Genomic DNA, 27,971 nt, shown 5'->3' with positions numbered 1-27,971 from the left:
AAGTTTAAGGACAATATGGCTGCGGGAAACAAACGGATGTTATTTTTATTCACTTCCGGGTGACATTAACCGGGCGCCATCTTGTCTTGTTCGTGAAGAAGTAGAAGCATCGAACGGGTTGGAGAAGGTATTGCAGGAGCGGTGGTGACAACAGTGTTCCGGCACCGGGGTGGGTAAGTGATGGAGAACAATCACACGTGAGGACTTGCCGGCCCATTACGACCTTCTTGGTTTCTGTGCCTGCTTGGCGCGACCGCTGGAACCTCACCCATTTAAAGCAGCAGCGTCCACTCGACTTGGTGGATCAGAGAGGTGCTTTCCGTGAAAGGAAATCTATTAGAGAGTGCTCACGATCCCTTGTAACTACGATAGTTTCTTCTCGGATGAGAAGAGACTAATTGTTGGATTCCTGACCGTCCGTTAAGCACTGCGCGTGCGCAGTGGGAAGCCCCTTATGGGCAGGGGGTGCTGGGGGGCGGAGGAGGCGGGGGCCCCGACCTGGAACTTAAGACCAGTGCGGCTCCGACTACGCAGGCGCGCCCAAGGGCGAATGCGTCCGGTCGACTCAAATTTGGTTTTTCAGTTTATGTGTTTCTTGTGTTCTTATGCGATGATGGACGTGTGTTAAGATTTATGAGGCAAAGAGGTAGTATCCAATATTCCAATTATAATCCCCTGTTGTGGCTATTACTGCCATCTAATAATGGGCACTCGACGAATTTTCTTGTTAGTTGATAATTCATAGAAGAGCTTGTTGAATTAGCATTCTAAATTGCGCATTAATCTCTTTTTCTTCCTCCACAAATAATCAAAATAACTTGGAATTTATTTTTTGAGTACAACAAGGCAAAAACAACAAAAACAAAGCAGAACACTATAAAGATACACCCGTGGGGTTGTTCTGTAAAATACCAAGAAGCTATAAGGAAAGTAACAGTAAATCAGTTGTTTTTTTTTTTTAAAGATGTTCCTGAAAGACTCTACATTTTTAAAAAATTATTGATAGACTTTACTTTTTATAACCGTTTCAGATTTAGAGCAAAATTGAACAGATACTAGCAACGTTCCCATGTAGCCCTACACACCGTTTTTCCTATTACTAACAGAATATCTTAGTATTTATTTTGGTAGGTAAAGTACATTTGCTACAGTAAACCAATATTGATACATTATTATTAACTAAAGTCCCTAGTTCATTAACATTTCCTTAGTTGTTATTTTATTTCCTTTTTCTCTCCCAGCATCCCTACCAGGCTACCACATTACTTTTAATTGTCATATGTTCTTAGGCTCCTGTTGGCTGTAACAGTTTCTCAGACTTTGCTTGGTTTTGACACCTTGACAGTTTTGAGAGCTGGTCAGCTATATTATAGGTTGCCCCTCTATTGGAATTTGTCTGATTTTTTTTTTTTTTTTCATTATTAGACTGAGGTTATGGATTTTTGGGAGGAAGATCACGGAAGAATAGTGTCATTTTCATCATATATCAAGGCTACAAAGTATCAACATGATTTATCACCATTAATATTTACCTTGCTCAAACATGTCTGAAGTAGTGTTTGTCAGGTTTCTTTACTGTGAAGTTACTTTTCCCCCTCTGTACTCTGAAAAGAATACACTACGTGCAGTGTACACTTAAGGAGTAGTGTAATTTCCTTAAGATGGAGTATCTCCATAATTTGTTTGGAATTCTGCATGGAGATTTGTCTCTTCTCATTTATTAATTTATGTAATAAACAAGTATTTATTAAATATGGACTTATATTTTTAAAATAAAATTTTATTGAAGTATATAATTCATGCATGAACATACATAGTAAGTATAGTAAAAGTTGTGAACTTAAAAAACAAATAGGGGGGTGGGGGGGTGGGGTTGAATGGGACCTCACATATATATTTTTAATGTAATATTATTACAAAGTCAATAAAAAATAAAAAAATTAAAAAAAAAAAACAAAAAAAAAAAACAAACACGCAGACCTTCATTCAGGGCTCCCATATATCACCCCACTACCAACACCTTGCATTGTTGTGAAAAATTTCGGACTTTGTATTTTATACTTCAGATTGTAACCAATACTACTTTATTTTATTGCCCAAACTGTTCCAGTTTTGGCCATTAGGAGCTCTTTTAATTGCCTCCTGTGCCCCAGCATTTTTTTTTATTTTCTGGCATTACAAGATGCTTGTTGCTTACTGTAGTGGTGTTTATTTTAGGCTTATCCTACAATTTTATTTTCAATTATTGCTCCTTTTTATCTATCATCAAACTAATCAGTTCTCTAAATTTTAGCACTTTTTTTGAGCTGCAGCTGCAAAATATTTGAGTATATGCTAAAATAGTGTCACATCAAGTAGCAAAAAGTTTTGTTTTATTTTTTTTACCACATTCCAAATGGTTACAAGATTAACCTGTGCCATTTCCAAGTAACCAGAATTGAACAAAATAATTCTTTGAGGTCAGACAACTGGTTTGTAGGACTGAATAACAGGGTTGTTAAATTTTGTGGTCTCTGAGCTTTATGTTTGATATGAGAAACAGTCACATCAAACTTTCTGTATCTCTTTGATTTTGCAATTTATGTGTGTTTTAAAATAAATACCACATTTTCATTTTCAAAATGATTCCCATTTAAACAAGTAGTTTTAAAGGAATCTCAAAGCAATGAATTTTCAAATATAGAGTCATCTGAGGAAAAGATCAAATAAGTGATTTATTTCTGGTGATAGTCACAAGTTTGCTTTTCCGGCAGTGTGATGGCTTTGATGATCTGATGCAAATCTTGGTTACTGATATTTTGTTATTTCCAAATCCCAGTGGTTTTCCAAGGATATAGCAGTTCATTTGACCCCATAAAGGGGGTCAAATACTCTCAGCAACTCTTGCAGCCTGGCTCATCAATAGTTAAATTTATCTTAACTTGAGAAATTGAGCTTAAAATCTTTAGGATTAAGTTTGAAGGAAGGCCAGATGAATTGGAATAGATTTTTTTAAAATGTCAATTGTAGTAGCAGTATTAGAATGTTTTATTTGTGGTTGAATATTAAAGTATTTACTTGATAACATCAGTGAATGGGTGAAATATTTAACTTAATATGGCAAAACCCTATGAAAAATGCAAAAAATTCTTTTTTTTAAAGGTTATTTATTTATGTATTTATCCCCCCCCCCCCCCCCAGTTGTCTGCTCTCTGTGTCCATTCACTGTGTGTACTTCTGTGACCCCTTCTATCCTTATCAGTGGCACTGGGAATCTGTGTTTCTTTTGGTTGCATCATCTGGCTGTGTCAGTTCTCCGTGTGTGCGGTGCCATTCTTGGGCAGGCTGCACTTTCTTTTGCGCTGGGCGGCTCTCCTTATGGGGCATACTTCTTGCGCGTGGGGCTCACCTACACGGGGGACACCCCTACATGGCAGGGCACTCCTTGCGCGCATCAGTACTGGGCATGGGCCAGCTCCACACGGATCAAGGAGGCCCGGAGTTTGAACCGCGGACTTCCCATGTGGTAGGCAGACGCCCTATCCATTGGGCCAAGTCTGCTTCCCTCAAAAAACTCTAAGATGTTTCCTTATGCCCTCAAGAATTTTTGTTAGTGTCAAGATAAAAACATGCAAAATTTCAATACAGTGCCTCTATAAAAAAAATACACAATAATCATCATCTGTAACTTCTCATGGAAATTTTCAAACAATGCCAGAATTGAGAGAATAACGTAGTGAAACCTAATGGACTAATCATCCATTTTTAACAGTTGTCGGAGTTTTTCAAATCATTAAACCATTGTGTAAATTTCATTTTAATAGCACAAGACATATTATTCCATTAAACCATACTGAAATTACAAATCAAAAAAAAATTTTTTTTTAAAGATTTATTTTTTTATTTATTTCCCTCCCCTCACCCCATTGTCAGCTCTCTGTATCCATTCACTGGGTGTTCTGTGTCCACTTGGATTCTTGTCAGAGGTACCAGGAATCTGTGTCTCTTTCTGTTTCATCATCTTGCTGCATCAGCTTTCTGTGGGGGGGGGGGGCCATACCCGGGCAGCCTGCGCTTTCTTCACACAGGGTGGCTCTCCTTACGGGACGCACTCCTTGCACGTGGGGCTCCCCTAGGTGGGAGACACCCCTGCATGGCAGGGCACTCCTTGCACGTATCAGCACTGTGCGTGGGCCAGCTCACCACAAGGGTCAGGAGGCCCAGGGTTTGAACCCATGTGGTAGGTGGATGCTCTATCCATTGAGCCAAATCTGGTTCCCTACAGAATTTTTTATACTTGTCAGCAGTAAAGATTTTATGGTGAAGTTGAAGGAAGAAAAGGGCTGGGTGTCTAAATCCTTGCCATCAGATCATTTATACTCTTGTTCTTTAATTTAAAAATAATATATGAAACTTTAATTTAAAAATAATATATGAAACCTTCTCAATCATTTTGCTAGGTTCCAAAACATACAAAAGTTTTATCTCAGTTATTTGAGCAATCCTAGTTTAATACCAAGTCTTTCCCTAAAATCTGTTCAATTTCTACAAAACTTAGCATAATTCTAAATTTAGTTCTTATGATCAGAGGTACCTTTTCAAGAGTTAGAATTATAGAAATTTAGTGTATATCCCAGATAAAATGAGACATAGTTGACTTGCCCAGTGTCTCAGTTATTACTTTTGTGTAATTTTTATTGCTTATACTGATCATTATGAACTGTGTTGGTGATCTTTCTTTGATTCTTCATAACCTTTAAAAATCTGTATTTCTAAAAACTACACACTCATGATAAAGTAATTGAAAGAATTCAGAAAGATGTAAAAGAAAATCTAATTTTAAGAATTTTTTTGTTTTTAGGAATTTCCGTATGTAATCACATTCTTAAAAATAAAAAAACAACTTTAATTGGTATCATTATTCATGCTACTTCATGTAATTTTTTTCACTTAGTAATACAGTTTGTACGTCAGTACATGTCAGCATATAAAAATCTACCTTTTCTTTTTTAATTTCTGAGTGGCCCACTGTATGGTTCACTCTTAATTTATTTAACCCATTTCCCTTTAATTAAATGTCACTTAAAGTAGATACTTACTTTTACAAAAAATGCTGTATATTTTTTAGTTACAGTATAAGGGTATCCATCTATGGTTTAAATCCCTGAAATAAGAATTCCTGAGTCAGATATGCATTTAATATTTTTATAAGATACTGTAATGCTGAATTTTCTTTTTGTTACAAGAGTTCCACCTACGCTCTTATCCAACACTTATCCTCTGTAGCTTGATCAGGTTTCTTAACTTCAGTTTTAATTAAAGGACTTTATTAAATAGCTCCTAACTTCTTACTTCTTTGGCTTTTACTTTCAGTTTCTTTGCTGTGTTTTTAATTTTGCTGCTTCTCACAATCCCACATATTTTTCTCTTATTTTTCTCAGCCTATATATAGCAAACACTACTTGAATAGTGGCTTCCATAATTTTTCTTAGTAAATAAAAGTAGAAGTAGTTAAACAGACAGGAAAATTGCTACAAGTAATGTGAATCAAAACTCTTTGTACATAGGAGAACTTTGAAGTTATCAAAGCTTTCACCTATGATATTGTAAGAAGTAAACTCTTGAAGAATTCTTCCAAGATAAAACTAATCCAGATAAGTCTTCAGTTGCCCCTAGAAAAGAAAATGGAAAAAAAGGGATACTGGGAAAATCCTGGTAGTGATGTTAACTACCACTGATTTAAACTTCCTGTGCTGAGTGTTTCTTATTTAATCCTCTCAACAATCTTATGATATAAGACACTATTTCACCCATTTAGAGATGAGAACACCAAGGGTCTTTAGAGAGAGAATTAATTTGTGCACGTTTACATAGTTAGTGAGTAGTATAGCTAGGAATCATGAAACAGTTTGTGTGCTGAAGTAGAGGTAACAAGTGATAACTAGGAAACTTAAAAGGAGTACTGAAAAAGTCTGACTACCATTAGACATGAGTAAGGAAAGGAAACTTTGTTTAGAGTGATTTTTAAGAAAGTGTATTAGAAATTATGAAATTATGGTAGGGAGTCAATACACTTTTTTTTTAAGGAGGTATCAGGAATTGAACCTGGGACCTCATAGATGGGAAGCAGGCGCTCAACCCACTGAGCTACACCTGCTTCATTTTTTATTAGTGAAATGTTTTTACTATGTACTCATCTATTTACAGCTCCAGTAGGCACTGTATAAAACGGGTAAGGGAGTGGATGTGGCTCAAGAGGGAGAGCACCTGCCTCCAACATGGGAGGTCTGGGTTTGGTTCCAGTACCTCCTGAAAAATATAAACAAACAAAAGAACTAACTCAGGGAAGCCGATAGGGCTCAGTGGTTGAGTGCCAGCTTCCCACAGATGAGGTCCTGGGTTAAATCCCCAACCTCCAGTACCTCAAAAAACAAACAAGCAAAACAAAACAAAAACTGGTGAGAATGCCTCATTGTATGAGTTTACAGCCTGTGGCAGAAAAATCTATACTTTGAATTTCTCTGATATGCCATAAAGCTTTGAAAAACACAACAAGCAGTGCTTATGTGAACTTTTTGGTTCTCATAAATACAGACCAAGAACTTACTTTTCATTAACCTTTAAAAGTAAAGAGAAAAAGGAAGCACTAGACACCATATTTATTCATTTAATGTTTATTCAGTGACTGCTATGTGCAAGATGCTGTATTATACCTTATGAAAGATAAAAAGATGTCTTTCTATCTACATTTCTGTCAACAGCTTGAAAAATCTGTTGATGTAATGAGAAGAAAATTAAATAGTTTCAGTGAATGACAAACTTCTCTTCTTGGTAATACTAATTTCTAAACCTAGAATTCTGCAGAAAAGTCTGAATTAATGCATTTTAGTTCCTTACATATACCAGTTAAGCTAATATCAGGTAGATGCAATAATTTGAAGTGTAGTTACTTGTTCCTTTTTTTCTCAGCATATAAATCAGTCTCTTAAATTGTTTGACATTGTTTTGTATTGTGTATAAATGTTGAAGTAAATTTTTTTAAAAAGAGGTTTTGAAAGAAAAAGAAGTTAAAAAAACTTTGCCATGTCATTTCTGACATGTCTCTCTTCCCTGATATATAATGGTCAAATTGTTTTACCAGTATAATATTGATGAAAGCAAAAATTCCGGCTTAATTTGGATATGATCATACTTTCACGTTGTAGCTTTAGAATTTTTTTTTATTACTTTGAGGACATATTTCATAATCTAAGAGAAAGCATAATCTTTTTTTTTCCCCTCAGGGCATAAATAATCTTGCTGCTATGCCTCCAAGCTGTAGTCTGAATCAACCTAAATTTTAAAGAGAAAGTGAACCTCTGAGGTAAGTTAAAATAACAGTTGGCCTTTCTCCTAGGTGTTTCCTTTTTATTTAGTTTTTTAATTTTTTAAAAGGTAAAGAGAAGTTAGAAAAAGAAGTATATTTAGTTTGGAACTGATATTCCAGTTTTTGACCTTGAGCGTAGTATTATTTAGTGCCTAAATTTGCCATATTCTATTACTGCCATTATAGTAGATTATATTAGTGTAATTAGAAGACTAGTACATTTGACTCATAAGTAAATCAAGGTAACAAAACAATGCATCTTTCCTAATTCACAGATCAGGCTCTGCCATTGGTAGAACTATACAGCATTCTGAGAATGCTACAAAGACTGAAATTGCAAAACCCTGAGAGTCCAGCTTAAAATAGTCAATTGTCTAAATTGAGTTGCTTTTTCCTACCTCCACCTTCTTTTTTTTTTTTTTTCCTCTTTAGACCTCAACAATCTCAGCAGTAAAGTGAGGAGAGATGGACTGAATGAATGCTTTTTTTTTTTTTTTAAAGATTTATACTTTTATTTATTTATTTCCCCCCCTTGCCACTTGTTTGCTGTCTGCTCACTGTGTCCATTCTCTGCGTGTTCTGTGTCTGCCTGTCTCCCTTTGTTGTGTCATCTTGCTGCGCTGGGTCAGTGCAGCCTGCAGTGTGAGAGCTGTCCACACGGGCGCAAGCCGCCAGCTCTTTGCGTGGGCGCGGGCCAGCTTGCCTTCACAAGGAGGCCCTGGGACACGAACCTAAGGCCTCCCATATGGTAGATGGGAACCCAATCGATTGAGCCACAATCGCTTCTTTTTCCTACTTTTTTGATCTGCAATAATAAGGCATGTGTTTGTTTTTAGAATGGAGAAAGGGTCAGTATAGAGGAATTCATTTAGTAAGCATTTCTTGAATACCTACTATGTGCAAAGCCTCGGATACAAAAATGACCAAGAAACATACCCTTTATACTATGTATGTCATTGGTTCTTGAAAAGGGTTGTACACAGTGTTGGGTAAAGTACAGAGCTAATAGATTTGTAGGAATTTAAAATTTTTTATTGTGAAAGTTTTTTAACTACTTTACAGAGAAGTAGTCTAGTGTACTGAACCAACCCTCCTACATCCATACTTTTCACCTAGATTTAATAATTATTAACATAAAGTACCATCGTTCCTTTTCCATGCTACTTACATATTAAGAAACTGGTCTTGGTGACTATTTCACCTTCTGGATTTTTCTGGCCGGGTTTTTTTTATATATTGCTTACCTTGTTCCTTTATCCCCTATAATTCCTTTTTTTTTTTTTTTTAATTTATTTTTTATTTTTAATTTATTTCTCTCCCCTTACGCCCTCCCCCAGTTGTGTGCTATCTGTGTCCATTCATTGTGTGTTTTCCTGTGACCGCTTCTATCCTTATCAGTGGCACTGGGAACCTGTGTTTATTTTGGTTGCGTCATCTTGTTGTGTCAGCTCTCCGTGTGTGCAGGCCATTCTTGGGCAGGCTGTACTTTCTTTTGCTCTGGGCAGCTCTCCTTATGGGGTGCACTCCTTGCACTTGGGGCTTCCGCGTAGCATGGCACTCCTTGCGTGCATCAGCCCTGTGCATGGGCCAGCTGCACATGGGTCAAGGAGGCCCAGGGTGTGAACCACGGATGTCCCATATGGTAGGCGGATGCCCTATCCATTGGGCCAAGTCTGCTTCCTCCCTATAATTCCTTTACACTGGAAGGGAGATACAAAAACTCAGTTGGATACCTTTAAACATTTTTGGTAGGAATATTCGTAGTGATACTGGGTACATAATATTGTATCTCATGATGAGACACCTAATAATCTGTGGGAGTGTTATTTTGGTAACCTTCGAACTTCTGATTTCCTATCATCTTTTCTTCTAAGGTTGCTTGAATTAATTGCATGCATCAATTATTTTGTTAGGTTTGGCAATATGAGAATTATCTACTTCTTTTTTACCTTCTGCATTTATTACCTGTAGTTTTTTATAAGGAAAAATTTTCCTTCATCAGCTAGAGCTATTTGGTTATCCTCTTAAAGTTGTCTTTGTTGAAGGACATTAAATTACTACTTAAAATAATCATCAATTTAATTATCTTTCTAGAGATTTATATTGTGGAAAGTTGGATTTTTTTAAAATCATTTTTTTGAACTAAATTGTTTAGAACTATGCTTGTAACCATACTCTGAGACTAGCCAATTATATGAAATTTTCTACTCTTGCTTGCCTGCCTAAAATTTTTAGTCACTTTTTGGCAAGCTGTTAGGACCAGAATTTTAGAACTCTGATCACATAAATGTATCACTGTGTAATAATTTCTGATATGTGATGTTTTAAAAATAAAGAACTCTTCCTCTAATTTTTTAACTGTTTAATTTATTGAAGATAGAAAGTCAAATATATTTAACAAGTCAGGATGTGGGATCAAGGAGGACAGCCTTGGCAGCAATGGCCCTTGAATCAACAACAATGGATGCAGTCATTCCAGCACCAACAGGATCCAAGTAAGGAAAGAAACTAAATTTGATGGTAGTAACTGGGTAGATAAGTAATGATATTAGGGAACAGGGATTGTGATTGATTTATTGGATAATTTTATGGTCACAATTTAATTTTTTTTCTCATAAATAGCCTTGCCATAGCATGTAGAGTAGGGTATGGGTTTCCCTTTGGAAGATTTCCTTGAAAAGCAGAAAGCCTTATAAAGTTCTTATCCTTTTTTTAAACTTAGTTTTTGTTTTTTTAAAGAAAGGAAAATCTTTCTAAAATGTGTCGCTTTATTTTCTTACCTTTGTAAATAGAGCATACTTACTGTTAATTCCAAATCTTAAAGGGACTCAAGTGTCACTTCTATATCGATTATATTCAAACATATGGTATATTATTTCATGTTTAAATTTCTTTTTATTATGAAACATTTCAAGCATGTGCAAAGATAGAGGAGAATAGAGAAGACTCATTTTATCACCAAGCTTTAACAATTTTTAACTTATCACCATTACACTGCTGTGTTCTTCCTGAGTTAATTTGATACTGTATCTCTTTTTAATAGCTACATAGCATTCTGTTATAGGACTGTTCTCTAATTTAACAAATCACCTTTTGGATGTTTAATTGTTTATAGCTTTTCTTTTTGAAATAATCTGCATAATTTCATGCACTTATTATTCTCCTGTTCTTGTATTTCCTTAAGCAAAAAATCTAAGAACTGGGTTTGCTCTGTCTGCACAGTTACACGTTAGAAAAGTTTTTGATATGCATTGCAGTATTTGCTCCCACATGAATGATGCCAAGTTTTCTTTCCACCGAAGTGTATGAGAATGCCTGTTTAAATCTTTACTAAAATAAGATGTGAAAAATCATATCTTATTCTACTTTGTGTTTCCTTTACTAATAATATTAAATCTTAAAATGTTAAGCATAGATACTTGTGAAGGAGAAGAGGACATTTAAGATAGTTGGAACAATGTATTTTGAGTAAAAATTGCTAAGAATGTTGAGATTATATTGGGTAGAGAAGGGAGCCTTAGCGAAGAAGGACAACTGAGCAGGAGTTTGGATAGTTAGCTACATATCCAAGGAATATAGGCTCACATGTAGACCTGAAAAGATGAATAGAACATGTTGAAGGAAGCAAAAATTGAAGTTGGTCATTTACTTTTTGGTAGTTTTTTAAAAAAAAGAATAAGACAATAACTAATGTACAAAGGATCAATTTCCTATGAGTTAATATTAGAAATAGGTTATGAGTGTTTTTTATGGAGTCTATTGTGAAAGTATTAAGAAGTTTGTATTATTTTCAAGCCTGTATATGAGTTATTATCTAAGTGTCATTTCAGCCATATCATTCTCTAATATTTCAGATCTCTTTGAAGGAGTATCTGAGATGATTGATTGACATAGAAGCTATATATGGTAATGGCATTATTCTTTTAGCTTCTACGTTTTGAATGCTAAATTTTGCCATGTTAATTTACGTAGGCCAGATTGACTGGGCTGCATTGGCTCAAGCTTGGATTGCCCAAAGAGAAGCTTCAGGACAGCAAAGCATGGTAGAACAACCACCAGGAATGATGCCAAATGGACAAGATATGTCTACAATGGAATCTGGTCCGAACAATCATGGGAATTTTCAAGGGGATTCAAACTTTAACAGAATGTGGCAACCAGGTTTGTTTGTTTTCCACATTTTAGAGCTTTGCTTTTAAAATAAAATGAAGATTGAAATTAAATTGTTTAATTTGCTTAGTTTTATGACTTCTTGAAATTAACACTCCTTAAAGAATAGGAGGTGTCAATTTGATTTGACCGTGACATTTTTGTGGTTAAAATTATTCTGTACTCAGTCTACTAGCATTGTGCCACTCAGTTTGATTCTTTTCTTGGTTCTTCATTCCTAGGCTGACAGGGGCTGGGAACACTCTGGAAACCTCACTTGGCATCTAGGGAAGAGAGCATTCTATGTCTCTCTGTTGCAACCTCTGGCCTTTTCTGAAGCAACACTGGCAGAGCAAAACATGTCTAGTCTCTAATTAAAGAAAAATTGTGTCACTATGTGACAAATTAGTCTGTCAAATATACTCTGCCCCTACCATCCACCTACCTTTTTCTTTCCTCTTTTACAGATAGCAAAGATCTTCCATAACTTTTTGTTGGTTTTATTTTTTGTTTGTTTGTCTTTTTTTTAACTTCACAGTATGATTTAGATTCCTTGATGCTAGTTTATTTTTCCATGACTTGTGTTATTAATTTTAATAAGTCACTTCAAATTATTTATAGAGAAATACCACATTTGGGTATGCTAATGGTGAAATCAATCCCCCTTTCCCTATGAATACTTTATTGTTTCTCACCATAACAATGGAAAACTTGGAAGTAATCTCCAGCATCACTCCTAAAAGGTTAATGAATATTCCAATCTTTTATACTGTGAAGTGATTCATTTCTAGTTTTCTTGAAGCAATGCCAAATTTCCCCATTTGAAAATGTTTTGGTTCTAAAGTTCAAGCTTATATATGACTTACCCTGGCATCCCCACCACCTAATTTTACTCTGCTGACATTTTCTGTGATCCTGGGCAAGTGATTTACCTCTGTGTGCCTCAATTTCCCCATCTGAAATTGGCAAAAATAATACCTGATTTCTCCCTACCTCACAGGGATGTTGTGAGGATAATTGTGTTCATGGAAGAAAGAAATTATATAAAATCTCAAGGTATTATTTTTTTGTGGTGTTGTTATTAAACAAAAATAGAAAATTTAATGAAAAGACTGCTTTGGATTTTGTTATATTCATTAAAAATAATTTTGGTCATTTGGTTTCCATTTGTTGAGGGTTCAATTAGAGTAGAAGAATTAGCTCATTTGGATCATTTATAAGACGGTTAAAGTCATTGCTTATTTTTATGTTATACCAAAGGAATTTGACCAAGAAGTCATAAACTTGTTATGTTTCTTTATTGAAAATCTAGCTTTCTTGAACTCATAAAAATTTGTGTTGATTTTGTTATAACCCCCTGTTGAATGTTTTTATGCCTAAATCCTAAATAGAATGGGGAATGCATCAGCAACCCCCACACCCCCCTCCAGATCAGCCTTGGATGCCACCAACACCAGGCCCAATGGACATTGTTCCTCCTTCTGAAGACAGCAACAGTCAGGACAGTGGGGAATTTGCCCCTGACAACAGGCATATATTTAACCAGAACAATCACAACTTTGGTGGACCACCCGATAATTTTGCAGTGGGGCCAGTGAACCAGTTTGACTATCAGGTGAAAGATATTTTGTTGCTTTAATATTGTAGATGTGCACATAATCCATTCTTTGGAAGTGTCTCATCAAGAGTACCTAAGATATGTGTTTGACTTTTCAGACTTGTACAGATAAGCACATTTTTATGTCTCAGAAAAGTTATCAATTTTTGAATATTAAAATAGTTATTATTTTCTGTTTTTTTGTGGGTTTTTTTTTTTTTCTTAGGAAAGTGGTGTCAGGGCTCTTAGGGGAAATTGGATAATTGAAAAATGTGCAAGTGCAATAGTTATATCATTTGTTTTCTAATTTATAATTCAAAAGTGGTATATTTAAATATTAAAGTTCAGAAAATGCACAGTATTTAATACATTATCAATAATAGATTATGGTTAAGATGTGCATAAAATACATGAAGAATGTAGATCATCTTCCTAGGTGCAATCCTTCTGATACATAAAATTATGACAATTTTTTTTAGTGTTGTCTCTTTTTTCTTTTTCCATTCTGACATGACATGTTAATGGAATTGTACATAATTTCCTTTGTAGCATCCAGTTCATTCCTAGGGACATAGAACTCTATGGGAAATAGTGTCATTTGGGCTTTATTTTCTCCATCCACTCTCCCAGGCTCTACCCTTAAATAATGTGCTAGGTATCATTTTAAAATAACTATAGTTGTTACCTTACAAACTGAGTTTCAGAATTTAAGATTTTGAAAAAACCTAAACATTATTTCACTGTGTGAATGATAGATTGATAATTGACGTAAATGTAAACAATATTCACCTTGAGATAGTAGTCTCTTATTCAAATATAATCAGATATTTATTGTATACTTAAAATTAGTATACAGATATGACGGTTTTTGTTTTGTTTTTGAAGAACATAGCAGAAGGGTGATTCTTCTTACACATTTGCTTGGTAGGTCCTCATTCTTAGCAAGACAAAAAATTTTCTTGGCAAATGTCTTAGAAAAGCCTTAAAAATATTTAATGTGAGGATTCAATAATTTCTTCCTTTGCTTATATAGATATTTCTTACAAGATTATAGAAACTACTTAAGTTGACTAGAAGTAGCAAGTTGGAATTGGTTTTTTAAAATTCCAGTTTTTACTAGTTATAGAAAAATTGGCATTTTTTTAATGACGGTGGAAGTTTATAAATGGATTCAGAATGAAAAGTTCATATATATATATACACACACACACTTTTCTATACTTGAAATTGTGTATCACCTGGCTTTTAGAAGTCTTTTTACATTTATAAGGACAGGAAATCTTTTAAGATAAGTAAACTTAGGTTCTTGGGGCTACAGAAATATCGGTGGATATTAGAATCATGGAATTCTTGGATTTGCTGCACACATGGATTTCTACTGTCCCAGTTCATAACACGCGTGTGTCCCAGAGAGTATATTGTATTAATGTGAAGAAAAATAAACTGCAATACTCTTTCAGCATGGGGCTGCTTTTGGTCCACCGCAAGGTGGATTTCATCCTCCCTATTGGCAACCAGGACCTCCAGGACCTCCAGCACCTCCCCAGAATCGAAGAGAAAGGCCATCATCATTCAGGGATCGTCAGCGTTCACCTATTGCACTTCCTGTGAAGCAGGAGCCTCCACAAATTGGTAGCTATTTGACTAAGTTTAGTGAACCACAATTGCATGATTCTAGATCATGTAAAAAGGATGTCTTATTTTTTCTTAAATTGTTCTGATGCCTTTAATATGTTAGGAATTGATACTTTGAACTGTTATTTTATAGCCTTAAACCTTAAATATTAAAAAAAAAAAAAAAAAAAAAAGATACTGGTCCCGAATATAAAATGTTTTGGATAATGTTCTTTAAAATAAATCTTTACCTTGAACTCTAGATTTAGGGATGAAATATAAATTTATGATGACCAAATTTTTATCTCCTTTAATATTGACAATTTGAAACATTGTGCCAATATATGAACAGTGCCCTTTTTTTAAAAACAATGTAATTCTTAAGTTCAAGATGGACTCTAAATTTGTCTGGTACATTGCTGCCAGAATTATTTTTCCCTTTGATTATTTCATTTCCCATCAGTACTCTGGTAGAAGATTTAAATTTTTAAATAACACATTAGAGCTAACTTATTTCCAGTGGCAAGTTACAGATTTATGCTACTTTCTATGTGGAAAGCCCCAAATCATCCAAGATTTAATGAACCACAAAGTATAGACATTTTAGGAAGATTTTAATTTACTTTTTTTTTTAATAAAGTTTTATTAAAATATACCATTTGCACATGAACATATGTAAACATTAAGTGTATAGTAAAAGTTGTGAGCTTAAAAAAAAAAAGCCAAACCAAAAAAGCAAACATGCATGTCATCATGCAAGGCTTCCATACATCACCCTGCCACCACCTTGCACTATTGTGAAAGGTTCATTGCAAACTATGAAAGAGCATTGTCAAAATATTACTAGTATTTAAGCTTACTGAAAAATACTTGTTCGAATGAAACCTTATTCATTGTACAAAGCAGACTAATGTTTTTGTTTTACTCTGTCCTGTTGTGTATTTTAGGAAGCAGTGTAGTATAAAGTTTGGCTCTGAATTAGCCTACATCACTGTTTATCTTGGGTTAATCACTTAACTTTTTGAGCCTCAGTTTCCTCATCTGCAAAAAAGGATCAGTAGTAGCCATCTTCTTTGGCTTTTGTGAAGATTAAATGGTATGATTAAATATGCTTTCAGAGTCCCCTGGCACATTTTAAGCACTAAAACAGTGTTCACTGCTGCTGTTAATAGTGTTAATTTTAAAGAAAAGCACAATGTTTAATGGATTATTTTTATTATCACTGTCTTGCTGGAGAGCGAGAGTATTTGTTACAAGGACTCAAATGGCACCAAAATGCTTTTTTCTTTATTCACAAAGGTTTTGTTTGTAGAAATTCATAGCATGGAACCCATAGGTTTATGATTATTATGTAACCGACTTGTAAAAAAATTTTCTGTGTGAAACAGATGCAGTAAAACGCAGGACTCTTCCAGCCTGGATTCGTGAAGGTCTTGAAAAAATGGAACGTGAAAAGCAGAAGAAATTGGAGAAAGAAAGAATGGAGCAACAACGTTCACAATTGTCCAAAAAAGAGAAGAAGGCCACTGAAGATGCTGAAGGAGGCGATGGCCCTCGTTTACCTCAGAGAAGTAAATTTGTAAGTCCAATCCTCTGACATGAAACTCCATATGAGAATTTTGTTTTTATGAAAAATTTATGGGAGTAAATAGGTGTGTTTAGCCTGTAGAAGAGTATTAGAGTAATGCTCCTGGAGATTACTTTTCAGTAAGTATATCGGGGCTTATGTTTATGTGTATGTATTCAGGAGGGTAGAATAAGGAGAAAGGTAAAAGCCAGTAGATTATGAAACAAGAAACAAAAGACCAACAGCCATTGAAGTTTACTTTTTTTTTTTAATCTTTAAATGAAGTAGTGGACTTCAAAATTTGATTTAAAGAATTGTTCAGAGTTTTCCTCCCTCCTCTTCCCAAATGCCTTTGGAATTGCATTACATGTATTCCTTTCCCTGGTTCAACAGTCTTTCCAGAGGAGTATTTAGGTCATTATCTTTTTACTTAGTAGGACTGGTAAGAGTAACTATGGGACCTTTGCCTAAAGAAGAGTCCCTTTTTTACTATTTGCTACCTGGATACTGAAAACCTAAAACCATACAAAGTGAGATACACACTGCTAGCATTCCTCACTTTGAGGTAGACCTCATTTCTTATTTATCCACTATATTGCTGAAAAGAAGCAAGTTTCACCAAGTTTCAAGGCCAACTGAGATCCTTGAGCTGGGTAGAGAATGTCATTTTAGGTCACATGATTTTAGGTAAATAGTTTGAATATAGTACATAGCTGTAAAAGTTACACTATGTAATATATCTCTGGTCAGTTTTGCCAGCATTCTATAGGCCACTCATTTCATAGCCATATGATGATTTGGTATTTTCTTACATAATGGGTGATATTCTGGTAATTTACAAAATAAGGTTAAAATTGTGTAAGGAAAAACAAAGTAATTGATTTTCATAAGCCCTCTTACCTATTTTTCTTAACAGGTAACAAATTTTAAGTTATCAAAAGAAATCTCTGGTACAAAAATGTAATTTAGTGAGCAATTTCACTTTTAATTTCTATTTTATATACTGCTTTTAATTTGGTAGTTTAAATCTCTGATATGTAAGATAATGGTTTCACATTATAAGCATGAATTTGGCCAACTCATCATTTTTGTTTTTATAAAAACTCTAATATTTCCCATTTGATCTTTCTTTCTTCAGTGCATTGCTGATTCACCCTTAGTAATAACATTTACTTTTGTTTTTTTTAAGACGTCCTTTTTTTTTTTTTTTTTTTAAGATTTATTTTATTTATTTATTTATTTCTCCCCACCCCCTTGTTTGCTGGTCTTTTCAGGAGGTACCTGGGGCCTTGGATGTGGGAGGGAGGTGCCTAATTGTCAGAACCACCTCCACTCCCTGCTTTGTTGTATCCCTCATTGTGTTTTCCTTGTGTCTCTTGTTGAGTCAGCTTACTGTCTTGCTCATCATCTTAAGGAGGCACCAGGCACTAAACCTGGGACTTCCAATCAAGCTCAGTTGCTTGAGCCACATCTGCTACCCTGTTATTTTTAATAGGACAGTGATGAGGAAGATGAAGACACTGAAAATGTTGAGGCTACGAGCAGTGGAAAAGTCACCAGAAGTCCATCTCCAGTTCCTCAAGAAGAGCAAAGTGAACCAGAGATGACTGAAGAAGAGAAAGAGTATCAAATGGTAAACTGTTAAATGTCATACCATATACAATGATTTATTTTTGTTTGTAATTTTTATTTATTTTTAGGAGGTATTGGGGATTAAACCCAGGACCTCGTACATGCAAAGCAGCTGCTCAACCACTGAGCTATACTCCGTATAATTGGTTTAAACATTAAACCAAGAACTGATGCAACAGCTTTTAAATATTTATTAATATATAGATGTGCTGGGCAAATAATGTCTGTAAAATCCAGTAACTTAATACAAAATCAAGGTCTATAAAGCAGTCATAAAACCCATTTTTGTAATTAATTAATGTTTTACCAGTATTGTAATTAGTGTTTTATGTGAAACCCAAGAAACATTTGTTGAACTGTATTTTCTAAAGTGTGTTTCTTCTTTTTTTTTTTTTTAAAGATTTACTTTTTAAAATTTATTTCTCTCCCCTGCCCCTGTCCCAGTTGTCTTTTCTCTGTGTCTTTTTGCTGCATGTTCTTCTTTGTCCGCTTCTGTTGTTGCCAGCAGCACAGGAATCTCTATTTCTTTTTGTTGCGTCATCTTGTTGTGTCAGCTCTCTGTGTGTGGCGCCATTCCTGGGCAAGCTGCACTTTCTTTCCCGCTGGGCGGCTCTCCTTACGGGGCGCACTCCTTGCGCGTGGGGCTTCCCCTACACGGGGGACACCCCTGCATGGCAGGGCACTCCTTGCGTGCATCAGCACTGCGTGTGGGCCAGTTCCACACGGGTCAAGGTGGCCCGGGGTTTGAACAGCGGACCTCCCGTGTGGTAGACAGATGCCCTGACCACTTGGGCCAAGTCCACTTCCTAAAGTGTGTTTCTTGAAATAGAAATACTGAAAAATATTAAAGGAATTGGTAGAAAAAAACGAGGACACATTGGGTTGAACATAGTTAAACATACTTACTGCAAGAGTTTTCAAAGTCGTTAATACCTGCTATATGTGTTATCACTTACTGAGTATGGGAATATTATAGGCTGTGCTTTCCGTATATATTGAAAGACCAGCGATCCTTGGAAAGTATTTGGGCGATACTGATTGAATGAATAGATAAGTAATCTGGAGCCCAGAGAGGCTAAAGGATTGACTAATAGTCCACATTTCAAACAACTTTTGGTAGCAAAACTGGGCCTAGTGTACAGCCCTTATTTAAGGTCTAGTGTTTTCTCAGTTTTGTATCTTATTGATTCTTACTAAAGGAGTGTAATAGTTTATTAGTTTTTTATAATAATCAAGAATAAAAAGGACTTCATTTGGCAGAATGGAGTGACTGCCTTTTCCTTATCTTCCTTGTTTTTTTCCTCCTAGGAGTTTTTTTTATCTAACCTTGCTCTGAGAGCTGATATAGGCTCCTAAGTGACTTAAACTGGAGTGCTGCTTTTTAATAATGCTATTAAATGAAGGGATAACCCTTTCTATTTTAAATAACCTATGAAAATTTTTGTTAATAACGGAAATTTTCAGATTTTGTTTTTAGAATTTGAGTTCACTTTCTCTTCTATACAGATAAATTCATGTTTTCTTTAATCCATATGATTTTTAAATCTTTCTACGTTTTGATCCTTTAGAATAATTTTCAAGATACTGTATTCCTTGGAATGGCAGATATGATCTCCCATCTAAAAGTGTTTATAAAATGACTTTGCTTTTTAAATTTTTAAAAAAATATCTAATTGTATTAGTAAAAATGGTAGATTAGAAACAATTTGTAAAATGTCCTTCCTTAGATGTTACTGACAAAAATGCTTCTAACTGAAATTCTACTGGATGTGACAGATGAAGAAATTTATTATGTAGCCAAAGATGCACACCGGAAAGCAACGAAAGGTATATCATGGGCATTCTTGGTTTTGGTTTTGTGGGAGTGTTTTGGTTTTGGTAGCTATTTTGGACTTTTTTTGTTGTCCTTGTTGAATTACTATCAGATATTTTGAATATTCTCTCCTTGCATGTCATTAACTCTTTGGGAAAGGTTAGATTTGTCGACACCATATTAAAACTATGCGGATACTCTTGTGTCATCCTACCTACCTGAGCACAATTTAGCAGTCATGCTGTTATCCTGTAAAGTATATTGTGGAAGATTCCTGATGTTCAATTTATTTCACCTGACACTTTTTTTTTCATAGATAATGATGGTATCGGTGTCTGACTTCCTAATATTTATTTTAGATTAATGAATTGAATTATTAACCTTCAGTTTTATGTTCACTGTTTACCAGTTATACTTCTTATAGAAGCAGGTGATTTCCCCTCTATATTTTTTACTAATATTTTAAAAATATCTTGAAGACAAAAATTAAATTATGGGCCATACCTCAGAAATAGAAATACAAATATGCTATTCAGCATTTTCCTCATTAAAAACCTACTTCAGCTCACATTCGAATTATAATTTCAAAGCCAGACATGCTACTGGTTTAAAATGAATGTTATGTTTTTAATGTTTCTTCTCTCCCCAAAAAGCAGCATAGTTATAGATTTAACAATACCATAGACTCTCATGACTATGAAATCGTGGCTATTTGTGTTAACATGTTGTTCCTGTTGTTGATGTGATACAAAGCTCCTGCAAAACAGCTGGCACAGTCCAGTGCACTGGCTTCCCTCACTGGACTCGGTAAGTGTTCACCTTATTTGTGAGAGGGCCTTAAAGGGAAAATCACACTTACCTTGTCTCTACATGTTCTATTTTGAAATTGTACTATTCCTACTCAGTTAATAAACCTAGGTCTTAGGGTTATAACAGTCTCTAAAAGTTTTGCCTTTTTTTTTTTTTACTAAACATTCACAGTGGGAATATTATAAATGTGATTACTAATCATAGTTTATTGGTACAAGTTGTAATAGAGGATTTCCTCGTTAACTGTTCCAATAAAACATATATATGTAGTTTGTACTTAATCGTTCATAATTTAGCCATAATAATAACCTAATCTTACTTTCAGAATTATTGCATATATACTTTAGGGAAGAACCTATCCACTTAATGCTCTTAATGACTTCTATATAAATTGCGTTGCAGCAAGTCAGATTTTAACAGACAAAAGGGTTTTTACCTTAACCATCATGGTATAGTACTAGTGATGTGTTTATTACTTGCTATTTGCATGATAAATAATCAAGGCCATAAAAGCTTGAATATACCTTTTCCACATCTTCATTTGAATTTAATCTTTGTGAGGATTAAAAGAAATAGGTAGAACCAAATGCCCATATGATTTTGTTATGATTCCTATTTAGATCACTTCAGGGTGGGGAGTAGTTTCAACATCGTACTATTTCTGTACCAGTGAGAATTTACAGTGTTCTTTTTTTTTTTTTTTAAGGAAAAAATATTTAGCATGCTACCTGGGATTTCTAAGTTTTGAACAATGAAAAGATTTAATTTTAGAAACATTTTCACAGTCATCATAAATTTTTTTAAGGTAGTTAGATAGGCTTTAACAAGGCTTTCTTTCTTTGCCCTGTTAAGAGGTTTTATCTGTTAGCATGGACAGTGAAACAAAACCATTATCTTGATTCCTCTATTGGGAGAAATAAATGAAATTCCCAGAAAGTAACCATTTTCATGAGGGTTCTATGAACTCTGTTAAGCAGTGAAATTTATACTTCTCCCCACCCCGAATAATCATATTCTTCCAAGAAAAAACAATAAAAAGAGAAATGAGCTTTCTTCTCAGACCATAAAAAGTTTTTAGCATGTAGTATAATTGTTCCGTATGATAGACTGGGCTTTATGCATGCAGGTGGACTGGGTGGTTATGGATCAGGAGACAGTGAAGATGAGAGGAGCGACAGAGGTTCTGAGTCATCTGACACGGATGATGAGGAATTACGGCACCGAATCCGGCAAAAACAGGAAGCTTTTTGGAGAAAAGAAAAAGAACAGCAGCTGTTACATGATAAACAGATGGAAGGTATATCTTTTAGAGTTATTTAGTTTTGTACCAGTTTTGGCTTGCGTTTGTTGTTTTTTTTTTGCATTTGTTTTTATTGTTTAACCAACCTAAAAATATTAAGCAATAGAATTGAGACTAAATTATAAATAAAAGTTATAGAACCGAAACTAAGTTGTTTTTTTAAAAACTCATTTGCAGTTTTTGCCAAAATGAAATCAAGATTAATTTTAGTATTTAAATATGTCAGTTTATAAAAGGTAACCTTTTATTTTTGTTTTAGGAGACATTAATTTTAATAACTAAGCTAAGCTATTTAGTATATTTTTATTTATTGTTAAAGTACTTGAATTGAGAAGGAAGACTTGAAATGGTGAAATAGATTTGTGAGACTATTGAAAAGGCAGTACTTTTAAGTGGTAATTTATAGTTTTTTATTTAAAATACTTTATATGAATGTAATTCTTGAGATTTATACAATCACAATGATACTAGGAATAATGAAAATAAATGTTTAGAATCTCAAATCTTATTTGGACACATTTTATAGGAGATTATTTTGCTTTAATTGTACAAAAGGGAAATCTTTTCTTCACATGCACCTATAAGTTTTAATATTCTTGCTGCACTGTCTTAAGACAGAAATAATTTGCTTCACATAGCTGTTGAGCACTAGAAATGTGGGTATCCCAAATTGAGATGTTTTATAAGTGTAACTGTTAAAAGACAGTATAAATTTTTTTACATTGGGTTAAAGAAAAGTATTTAAAATACTTTTAAACCTACTTCTTCTTTTTTTTTTTTTGAGGTACTGGAGACCAGGGGTTGCTCGAACCCAGTACCTTGTGTATGGGAAGCCAGCGCTCAACCTCTGAGTCACATCAGCTTCCCTGTTGGTTTTCTCATTTTTTTTGCTTGTTGTTCTTGTTTTTTCAGGAGGCACTGGGATCTGAACCCGGGACCTCCCATGTGGGAGGTGGGCGCTCAGCTGCTTGAGCCACATCCATTCCTTTACTTGCTTCAACTTTTTACCTTTTTAACATAGCTACCAAAAAATTTTTTTTAAAAGAGCATTTATTTATTTCTCACTAAGACTTTATCTCGAGGACATACTAAACTTTGTTACCTCCCCTCACCCCATCTTGCAGAAGTGAATTTTATAAAGCAGATACAAACAGCTTGAAGGATTGGAACCAACATTAACTGACAAAAAACAACTTTCATCTAAATCATCATAAAAATGTTTAAGTAAAAAAAGGGAGGGGAATGAGGCAGCAGGGGTTTCAGATTGAACAAGATCTTCACATTTCATCTAATACATTCAATCCTGGCTAGAGTGTGACAAAATGGAAATAGGACTATTATAGTACAAAACTTCCACTACAGCACGCTGTACCCACCTGTGTTCCAAGCCCATCCCCATCCCCCTAATACTTCCAATGCAACTATTTCCCAGCTTGTTGGGCCTGCCGATGAAGAAGCATGTAGATCTTCTCCTTAATCCAGTCTTTGTTGTAAGGCTGGTATGTCTGGGTATCAGCTCGGTAAATAAGGCAGCTGAGATCTGCCAGATCATCAATATAATCAAACAACTGACTGATATCATGTGTGATAGAGGGACTGTTGGGATTCATTCTCTTCAGATGTTTTTCATACATTTTACAAACACCTTCTATGCACTCATTCACAGATTCATAGTCAGCGTAAGTTCTCCCTTCTGGCCTCTTGGTAGGCTGTACCAGCAAGATGGTGTGAGACATTGCACTAAACTCCTTCACTGCAGCCGCTGCCAACACTGCTGCTGCGCACCAAAATTTTTAAATTACTTATGTGATTCATACTCTTTTTCTGTTATAATCTGATATCTTAAGATTTGATAGAATGAGTTTTTTTCATTGTACATTTTTGTTTTTTTCTGTTACAGAAGAAAAGCAACAAACAGAAAGGGTTACAAAAGAGATGAATGAATTTATCCATAAAGAGCAAAATAGTTTGTCACTATTAGAAGCAAGAGAAGCAGACGGTGATGTGGTTAATGAAAAGAAAAGAACTCCAAGTGAAACTACATCAGCTTTAGAACCCAAAAAAGAGCATAAAGAAAAAGAGAAACAAGGAAGGAGTAGATCAGGAAGTTCTAGCAGCGGTAGTTCCAGTAGCAATAGTAGAAGTAGTAGTACCAGTAGTTCTGTCTCTAGCTCTTCATACAGTTCTAGCTCAGGTAGTAGTCGAACTTCTTCTCGGTCGTCTTCTCCGAAAAGGAAAAAGAGACATAGTAGGAGTAGATCTCCGACAATTAAAACTAGACGTAGTAGGAGTAGAAGTTATTCTCGCAGAATTAAAATAGAGAGCAATAGGGCTAGGGTAAAGATTAGAGATAGAAGGAGATCTAATAGAAATAGCATTGAAAGAGAAAGACGAAGAAATCGGAGTCCTTCCCGAGAGAGACGTAGAAGTAGAAGTCGCTCAAGGGATAGGCGAACCAATCGTTCCAGTCGCAGTAGAAGTCGAGATAGGCGTAAAATCGATGATCAACGTGGAAATCTTAGTGGGAGCAGTCATAAGCATAAAGGTGAGGCTAAAGAACAAGAGAGGAAAAAAGAGAGGAGTCGAAGTATAGATAAAGATAGGAAAAAGAAAGACAAAGAAAGGGAGCGTGAACAGGATAAAAGAAAAGAAAAACAAAAAAGAGAAGAAAAAGATTTTAAGTTCAGTAGTCAGGACGATAGGTTAAAAAGGAAACGAGACAGTGAAAGAACATTCTCTAGGAGTGGTTCTATATCTGTTAAAATCATAAGACATGATTCTAGACAGGATAGTAAGAAAAGTACTACCAAAGATAGTAAAAAACATTCAGGCTCTGATTCTAGTGGAAGGAGCAGTTCTGAATCTCCAGGAAGTAGCAAAGAAAAGAAGGCTAAGAAGCCTAAACATAGTCGATCGCGATCCATGGAGAAATCTCAAAGGTCTGGTAAGAAGGCAAGCCGCAAACACAAGTCTAAGTCCCGATCAAGGTAGTATACTTTTTAAAGTATTTTGTCTGATTTTTTAAAAATTTGACTGAATTTATTCAAAGTTGAAAGTGCCCTTTCTCTTCTCTCTCTTTAATAAACTCAGTTTGGTACTTGATAAATGATCATAGTCTTAAGTAATTTTAGAAATCCTATATAATAATATTTATTTAAAGTTGCAGATTCTTTAGTTTAAAATACATTTTTATTTTTAAATTTTGTCTTTCCCCCTTTTTTTCTTTCAGATCAACAACCCCTCCCCGTCGTAAACGCTGAGGAATGATGTGGCCAGAATGCCATGATGTTGTTTAAAAAATTCCATGAGTTTTAAGGGCTTGTCTCATTATAGAGGCACATTGTGGCTGTGTAGGTGAAACCAGAGTCTTTTTTTTTTTTAATCTGTAAATAGGTGTACTTTTTCCAAATGCTGCTCCAAGTTACTTAATAGAATTTCTTTGTATTACTTTTTTTTTTCCCAAAAAATAGTGCATAAGACTATAAACATGCCATTCTCTTTCAGCTGTAATATTAAAATTATTCTTGAATGTACTGTGATGTCAATAAAACTCTTTAGTTCATTTTTGTTAAACTCTTGCACCTTAATTTTGTGATTTTATCTAAGGAACGTAGTACTTTTATAAAAAGGCAGCTGGAATTTTGTATACAGGTTTTAAAGGTACTTTCTCCCGTCTTCCCCAAAGTAAATGGTTTTAACTTAATAATTTGTTGACGTTTGTAAATTGTACCCTTGGACTTTTGTCAAATTCCACCTTTAGGAGTGTGGAAGAGGGCCAGAAATAGACCTATATTTTTCATTTGGAAGCATATGACAGCTTTCTAAACTTCTTTTTGGGGGGATTTTCAAATAATACATTCTCTGTTTGTATAAAGTATAGATCACTCCTGTGAAATGACCTTGCTGAAATCATTCAAGCCAGTGTACCAGTAGAATTATTTGTAAGGAATGACTGTTTGACACTAATTGTCAAGTCTGGGACTATATTCTGCAGTCACCCACTTCCGTTTCAGAAACATATTTTAAATACTTTGGGATTATTATAGAAATAAGACTCATGATTCAAATATATATTTATTTGTATTTTTAAAGTATACTATGACCTCAGCTCAGTGAAGGAATGCTGTATTCAGGTCTTTGTCAATTTCATAATATTAAAATGGTCTGGTTTTGTCCGCTTCTTAAAATTATGATCAGTGAATTGTGTAACAATTTAAGACAGTCATGGCTTATGAGCAAAATGTGGCTCTGGAGGCATTTTAACTTAGGTGTTCAATTGCTTTCAGGGTCCATTTTTATAAGATTATTCATTTATGTAGCAATGGATTAAATTTCTGAAAAATTATTTTGAATTTTAAATTAGAAAAGAGCCAGGTACAGGACACAAAAATCTCAAAGTATGCCTTCATACTTTAGGCATAAATATATGCCTTCATATATTTAAAATATTTCATTTTAAAATGCCAGGTTTTTGCCAAGATCAGTGTTTCCTCAAAATGAAGTTAGAAGTAGATGGATAACGTGCTCATGTTTCTTTACATAGATTCTTATGTAATTTTGAGCAGTTATGCATTCATCTAAAGGAAATAAATCAACTGTGAATAAATGCACATTTACCAAATGGCTGTTTTACAGTGCATTTAGTTCTGGTATTTATAAAGTTGACATTTCACAGAATAACTATAAAGTAGTTTGGAGTTCTGTATAGTTTCGTCATCAGTCACATCTGAAGACAAAGAAGAAAATGTGCAATATTTTTTATGTAGGTTAACCTGGTGTACCTCGTTGGAGAATTACCTGATTAATTTGTAATAGAGAAGTTGTAAAACATTTTCGTATCTAAAAAATGTTTTTTAGATCAATCTTCCAGTGAAAACTTATTTTCAAAATAAAATTCTATAGAAAAATTGCTGCTGGGTATTATATGCACATTTTTGGGTAAGACAAAAACTAGAACCAAAAGTACTTGACAGTTTTATTTTCTCTGCCACTTTCTGCAAGCTTCTTTACTGGTTTTATCTGCAGTATTTTTTAAAACAGCCATGATGTACATGATTATTAGAAAATAAAACAGTGTTACAATGAGATAAATGGGTTTTTCAGAATTTCATGGATAACTTCGAGAAATCATCATTTCATTGACATGTAATATAGTGTGGTTTACCTTGAGTGGTAAGATTTTACAAATAGGGCTTTGGCTTCTGTGATAAAAATGCTGGAACGAACTTATAAGCTAGTTAGATACATAATTTGGTTGTGAAATCTTTTCTAAAATGACACTATCAGAAAACGAATAGATTCAAATTTTGAGGCAATCATTGATTTGGGTTGGTTAATAAAAACTTTTCTTCAAGATGTTCTCTTTTAAAATATTTCTAGTATATTATAATCATACTTGTTTATATGGAGTGGGGGTAAACCACACCATTAAGAGAATAAAATGTAATTTTGGGAGGTAATTATACATTTGTTTCAGGCCCCAAAACAAAAATAAAGTTTGGTGTGGAATCTCATTAGTGTATATGTTTTCTGCCATAAAATGTCTTTTTAGAATCTGTTTCTAATGGTGTGATATGATAGATAAACTTCCCCAGTATTATCTAATTTTTATTTTGCTTCTTCAGAGAAAGTAGGCATTTATGGCTTTGAATTTCCATTTCATCAACTGTGGTGGTAGATGACATTTTAAAATTTTATGTGGGAATTTTTATACAGGAGGTATATAAAATCCAAAATCCCTATAATAATAATCACTGTGGGCTTTAATTTTCTTCAGTGTGTAAGGGAGGAATTAAGTTATCTATAAGGTCTTGGACACTTCTGACCCCTTAAATTCTTCAGTTTTAAGTAGAACTTGGTTATAATGTCCAAAGGCCTAAATGAGAAAATGGGCTTCTTATTAGTTCTTAAAATAGCACATAAGTTACATTTATACCATAAAGTTTTATCAGGCATCATCCATAGAATTTTCTTGCCAACACACTAGAATAAATTTCCTATATTCTGATTATGATAATATAAACTAAGATAGAATTACCCTAAATTACTAATTTATAGAGAATGTTGGATTAAATACAAAAATTTACTAATTTTAAACTGAGTAGATACAGTAGTGATACATTTCAAAAGGAAACTTTGTTAGCT

General features: G+C 34.4%; 1 protein-coding gene across 4 annotated transcripts; it reads left to right on the top strand.

Moving 5' to 3' along the window:
• PNISR (PNN interacting serine and arginine rich protein) lies at positions 1 to 26,736 on the top strand. Of its 4 annotated transcripts, none has more exons than XM_058307182.2 (13): positions 1 to 173; positions 7,263 to 7,342; positions 9,726 to 9,840; positions 11,318 to 11,506; positions 12,886 to 13,109; positions 14,552 to 14,723; positions 16,094 to 16,284; positions 17,768 to 17,905; positions 19,632 to 19,731; positions 20,471 to 20,524; positions 21,654 to 21,824; positions 23,728 to 24,814; positions 25,057 to 26,736. In XM_058307182.2, the coding sequence occupies exons 3-13, from the start codon at positions 9,753 to 9,755 to the stop codon at positions 25,085 to 25,087; spliced, it is 2,445 nt and encodes an 814-aa protein (XP_058163165.1). In that variant the 5' UTR covers positions 1 to 173; positions 7,263 to 7,342; positions 9,726 to 9,752; the 3' UTR covers positions 25,088 to 26,736. The 4 variants fall into 4 exon arrangements, with proteins under 4 accessions (XP_058163165.1, XP_058163163.1, XP_058163164.1 ...); XM_058307180.2 differs by having other exon boundaries at positions 58 to 173; positions 9,722 to 9,840; XM_058307181.2 differs by having other exon boundaries at positions 68 to 169; positions 9,722 to 9,840.
• The last annotated feature ends 1,235 nt before the right edge of the window (positions 26,737 to 27,971 follow it).

Source organism: Dasypus novemcinctus, chromosome 11 (genome assembly GCF_030445035.2).
Source record: "Dasypus novemcinctus isolate mDasNov1 chromosome 11, mDasNov1.1.hap2, whole genome shotgun sequence".
NCBI lineage: Eukaryota > Metazoa > Chordata > Mammalia > Cingulata > Dasypodidae > Dasypus > Dasypus novemcinctus.
The sequence above is the reverse complement of the archived record's forward strand: the minus strand, read 5'-3'. Positions and strand labels throughout refer to the sequence as shown.

What these genes read in the sequence shown, in the direction of transcription:
- PNISR (XM_058307182.2), top strand. Translation starts at nt 9,753, where the DNA reads ATGTGGGATCAAGGAGGACAGCCTTGGCAGCAATGGCCCTTGAATCAA. An exon ending in TAACAGAATGTGGCAACCAG is followed by an intron (nt 11,507 to 12,885) that starts GTTTGTTTGTTT and finishes AATCCTAAATAG; the next exon opens with AATGGGGAATGCATCAGCAA. An exon ending in AAGTCTAAGTCCCGATCAAG is followed by an intron (nt 24,815 to 25,056) that starts GTAGTATACTTT and finishes TTTTTCTTTCAG; the next exon opens with ATCAACAACCCCTCCCCGTC.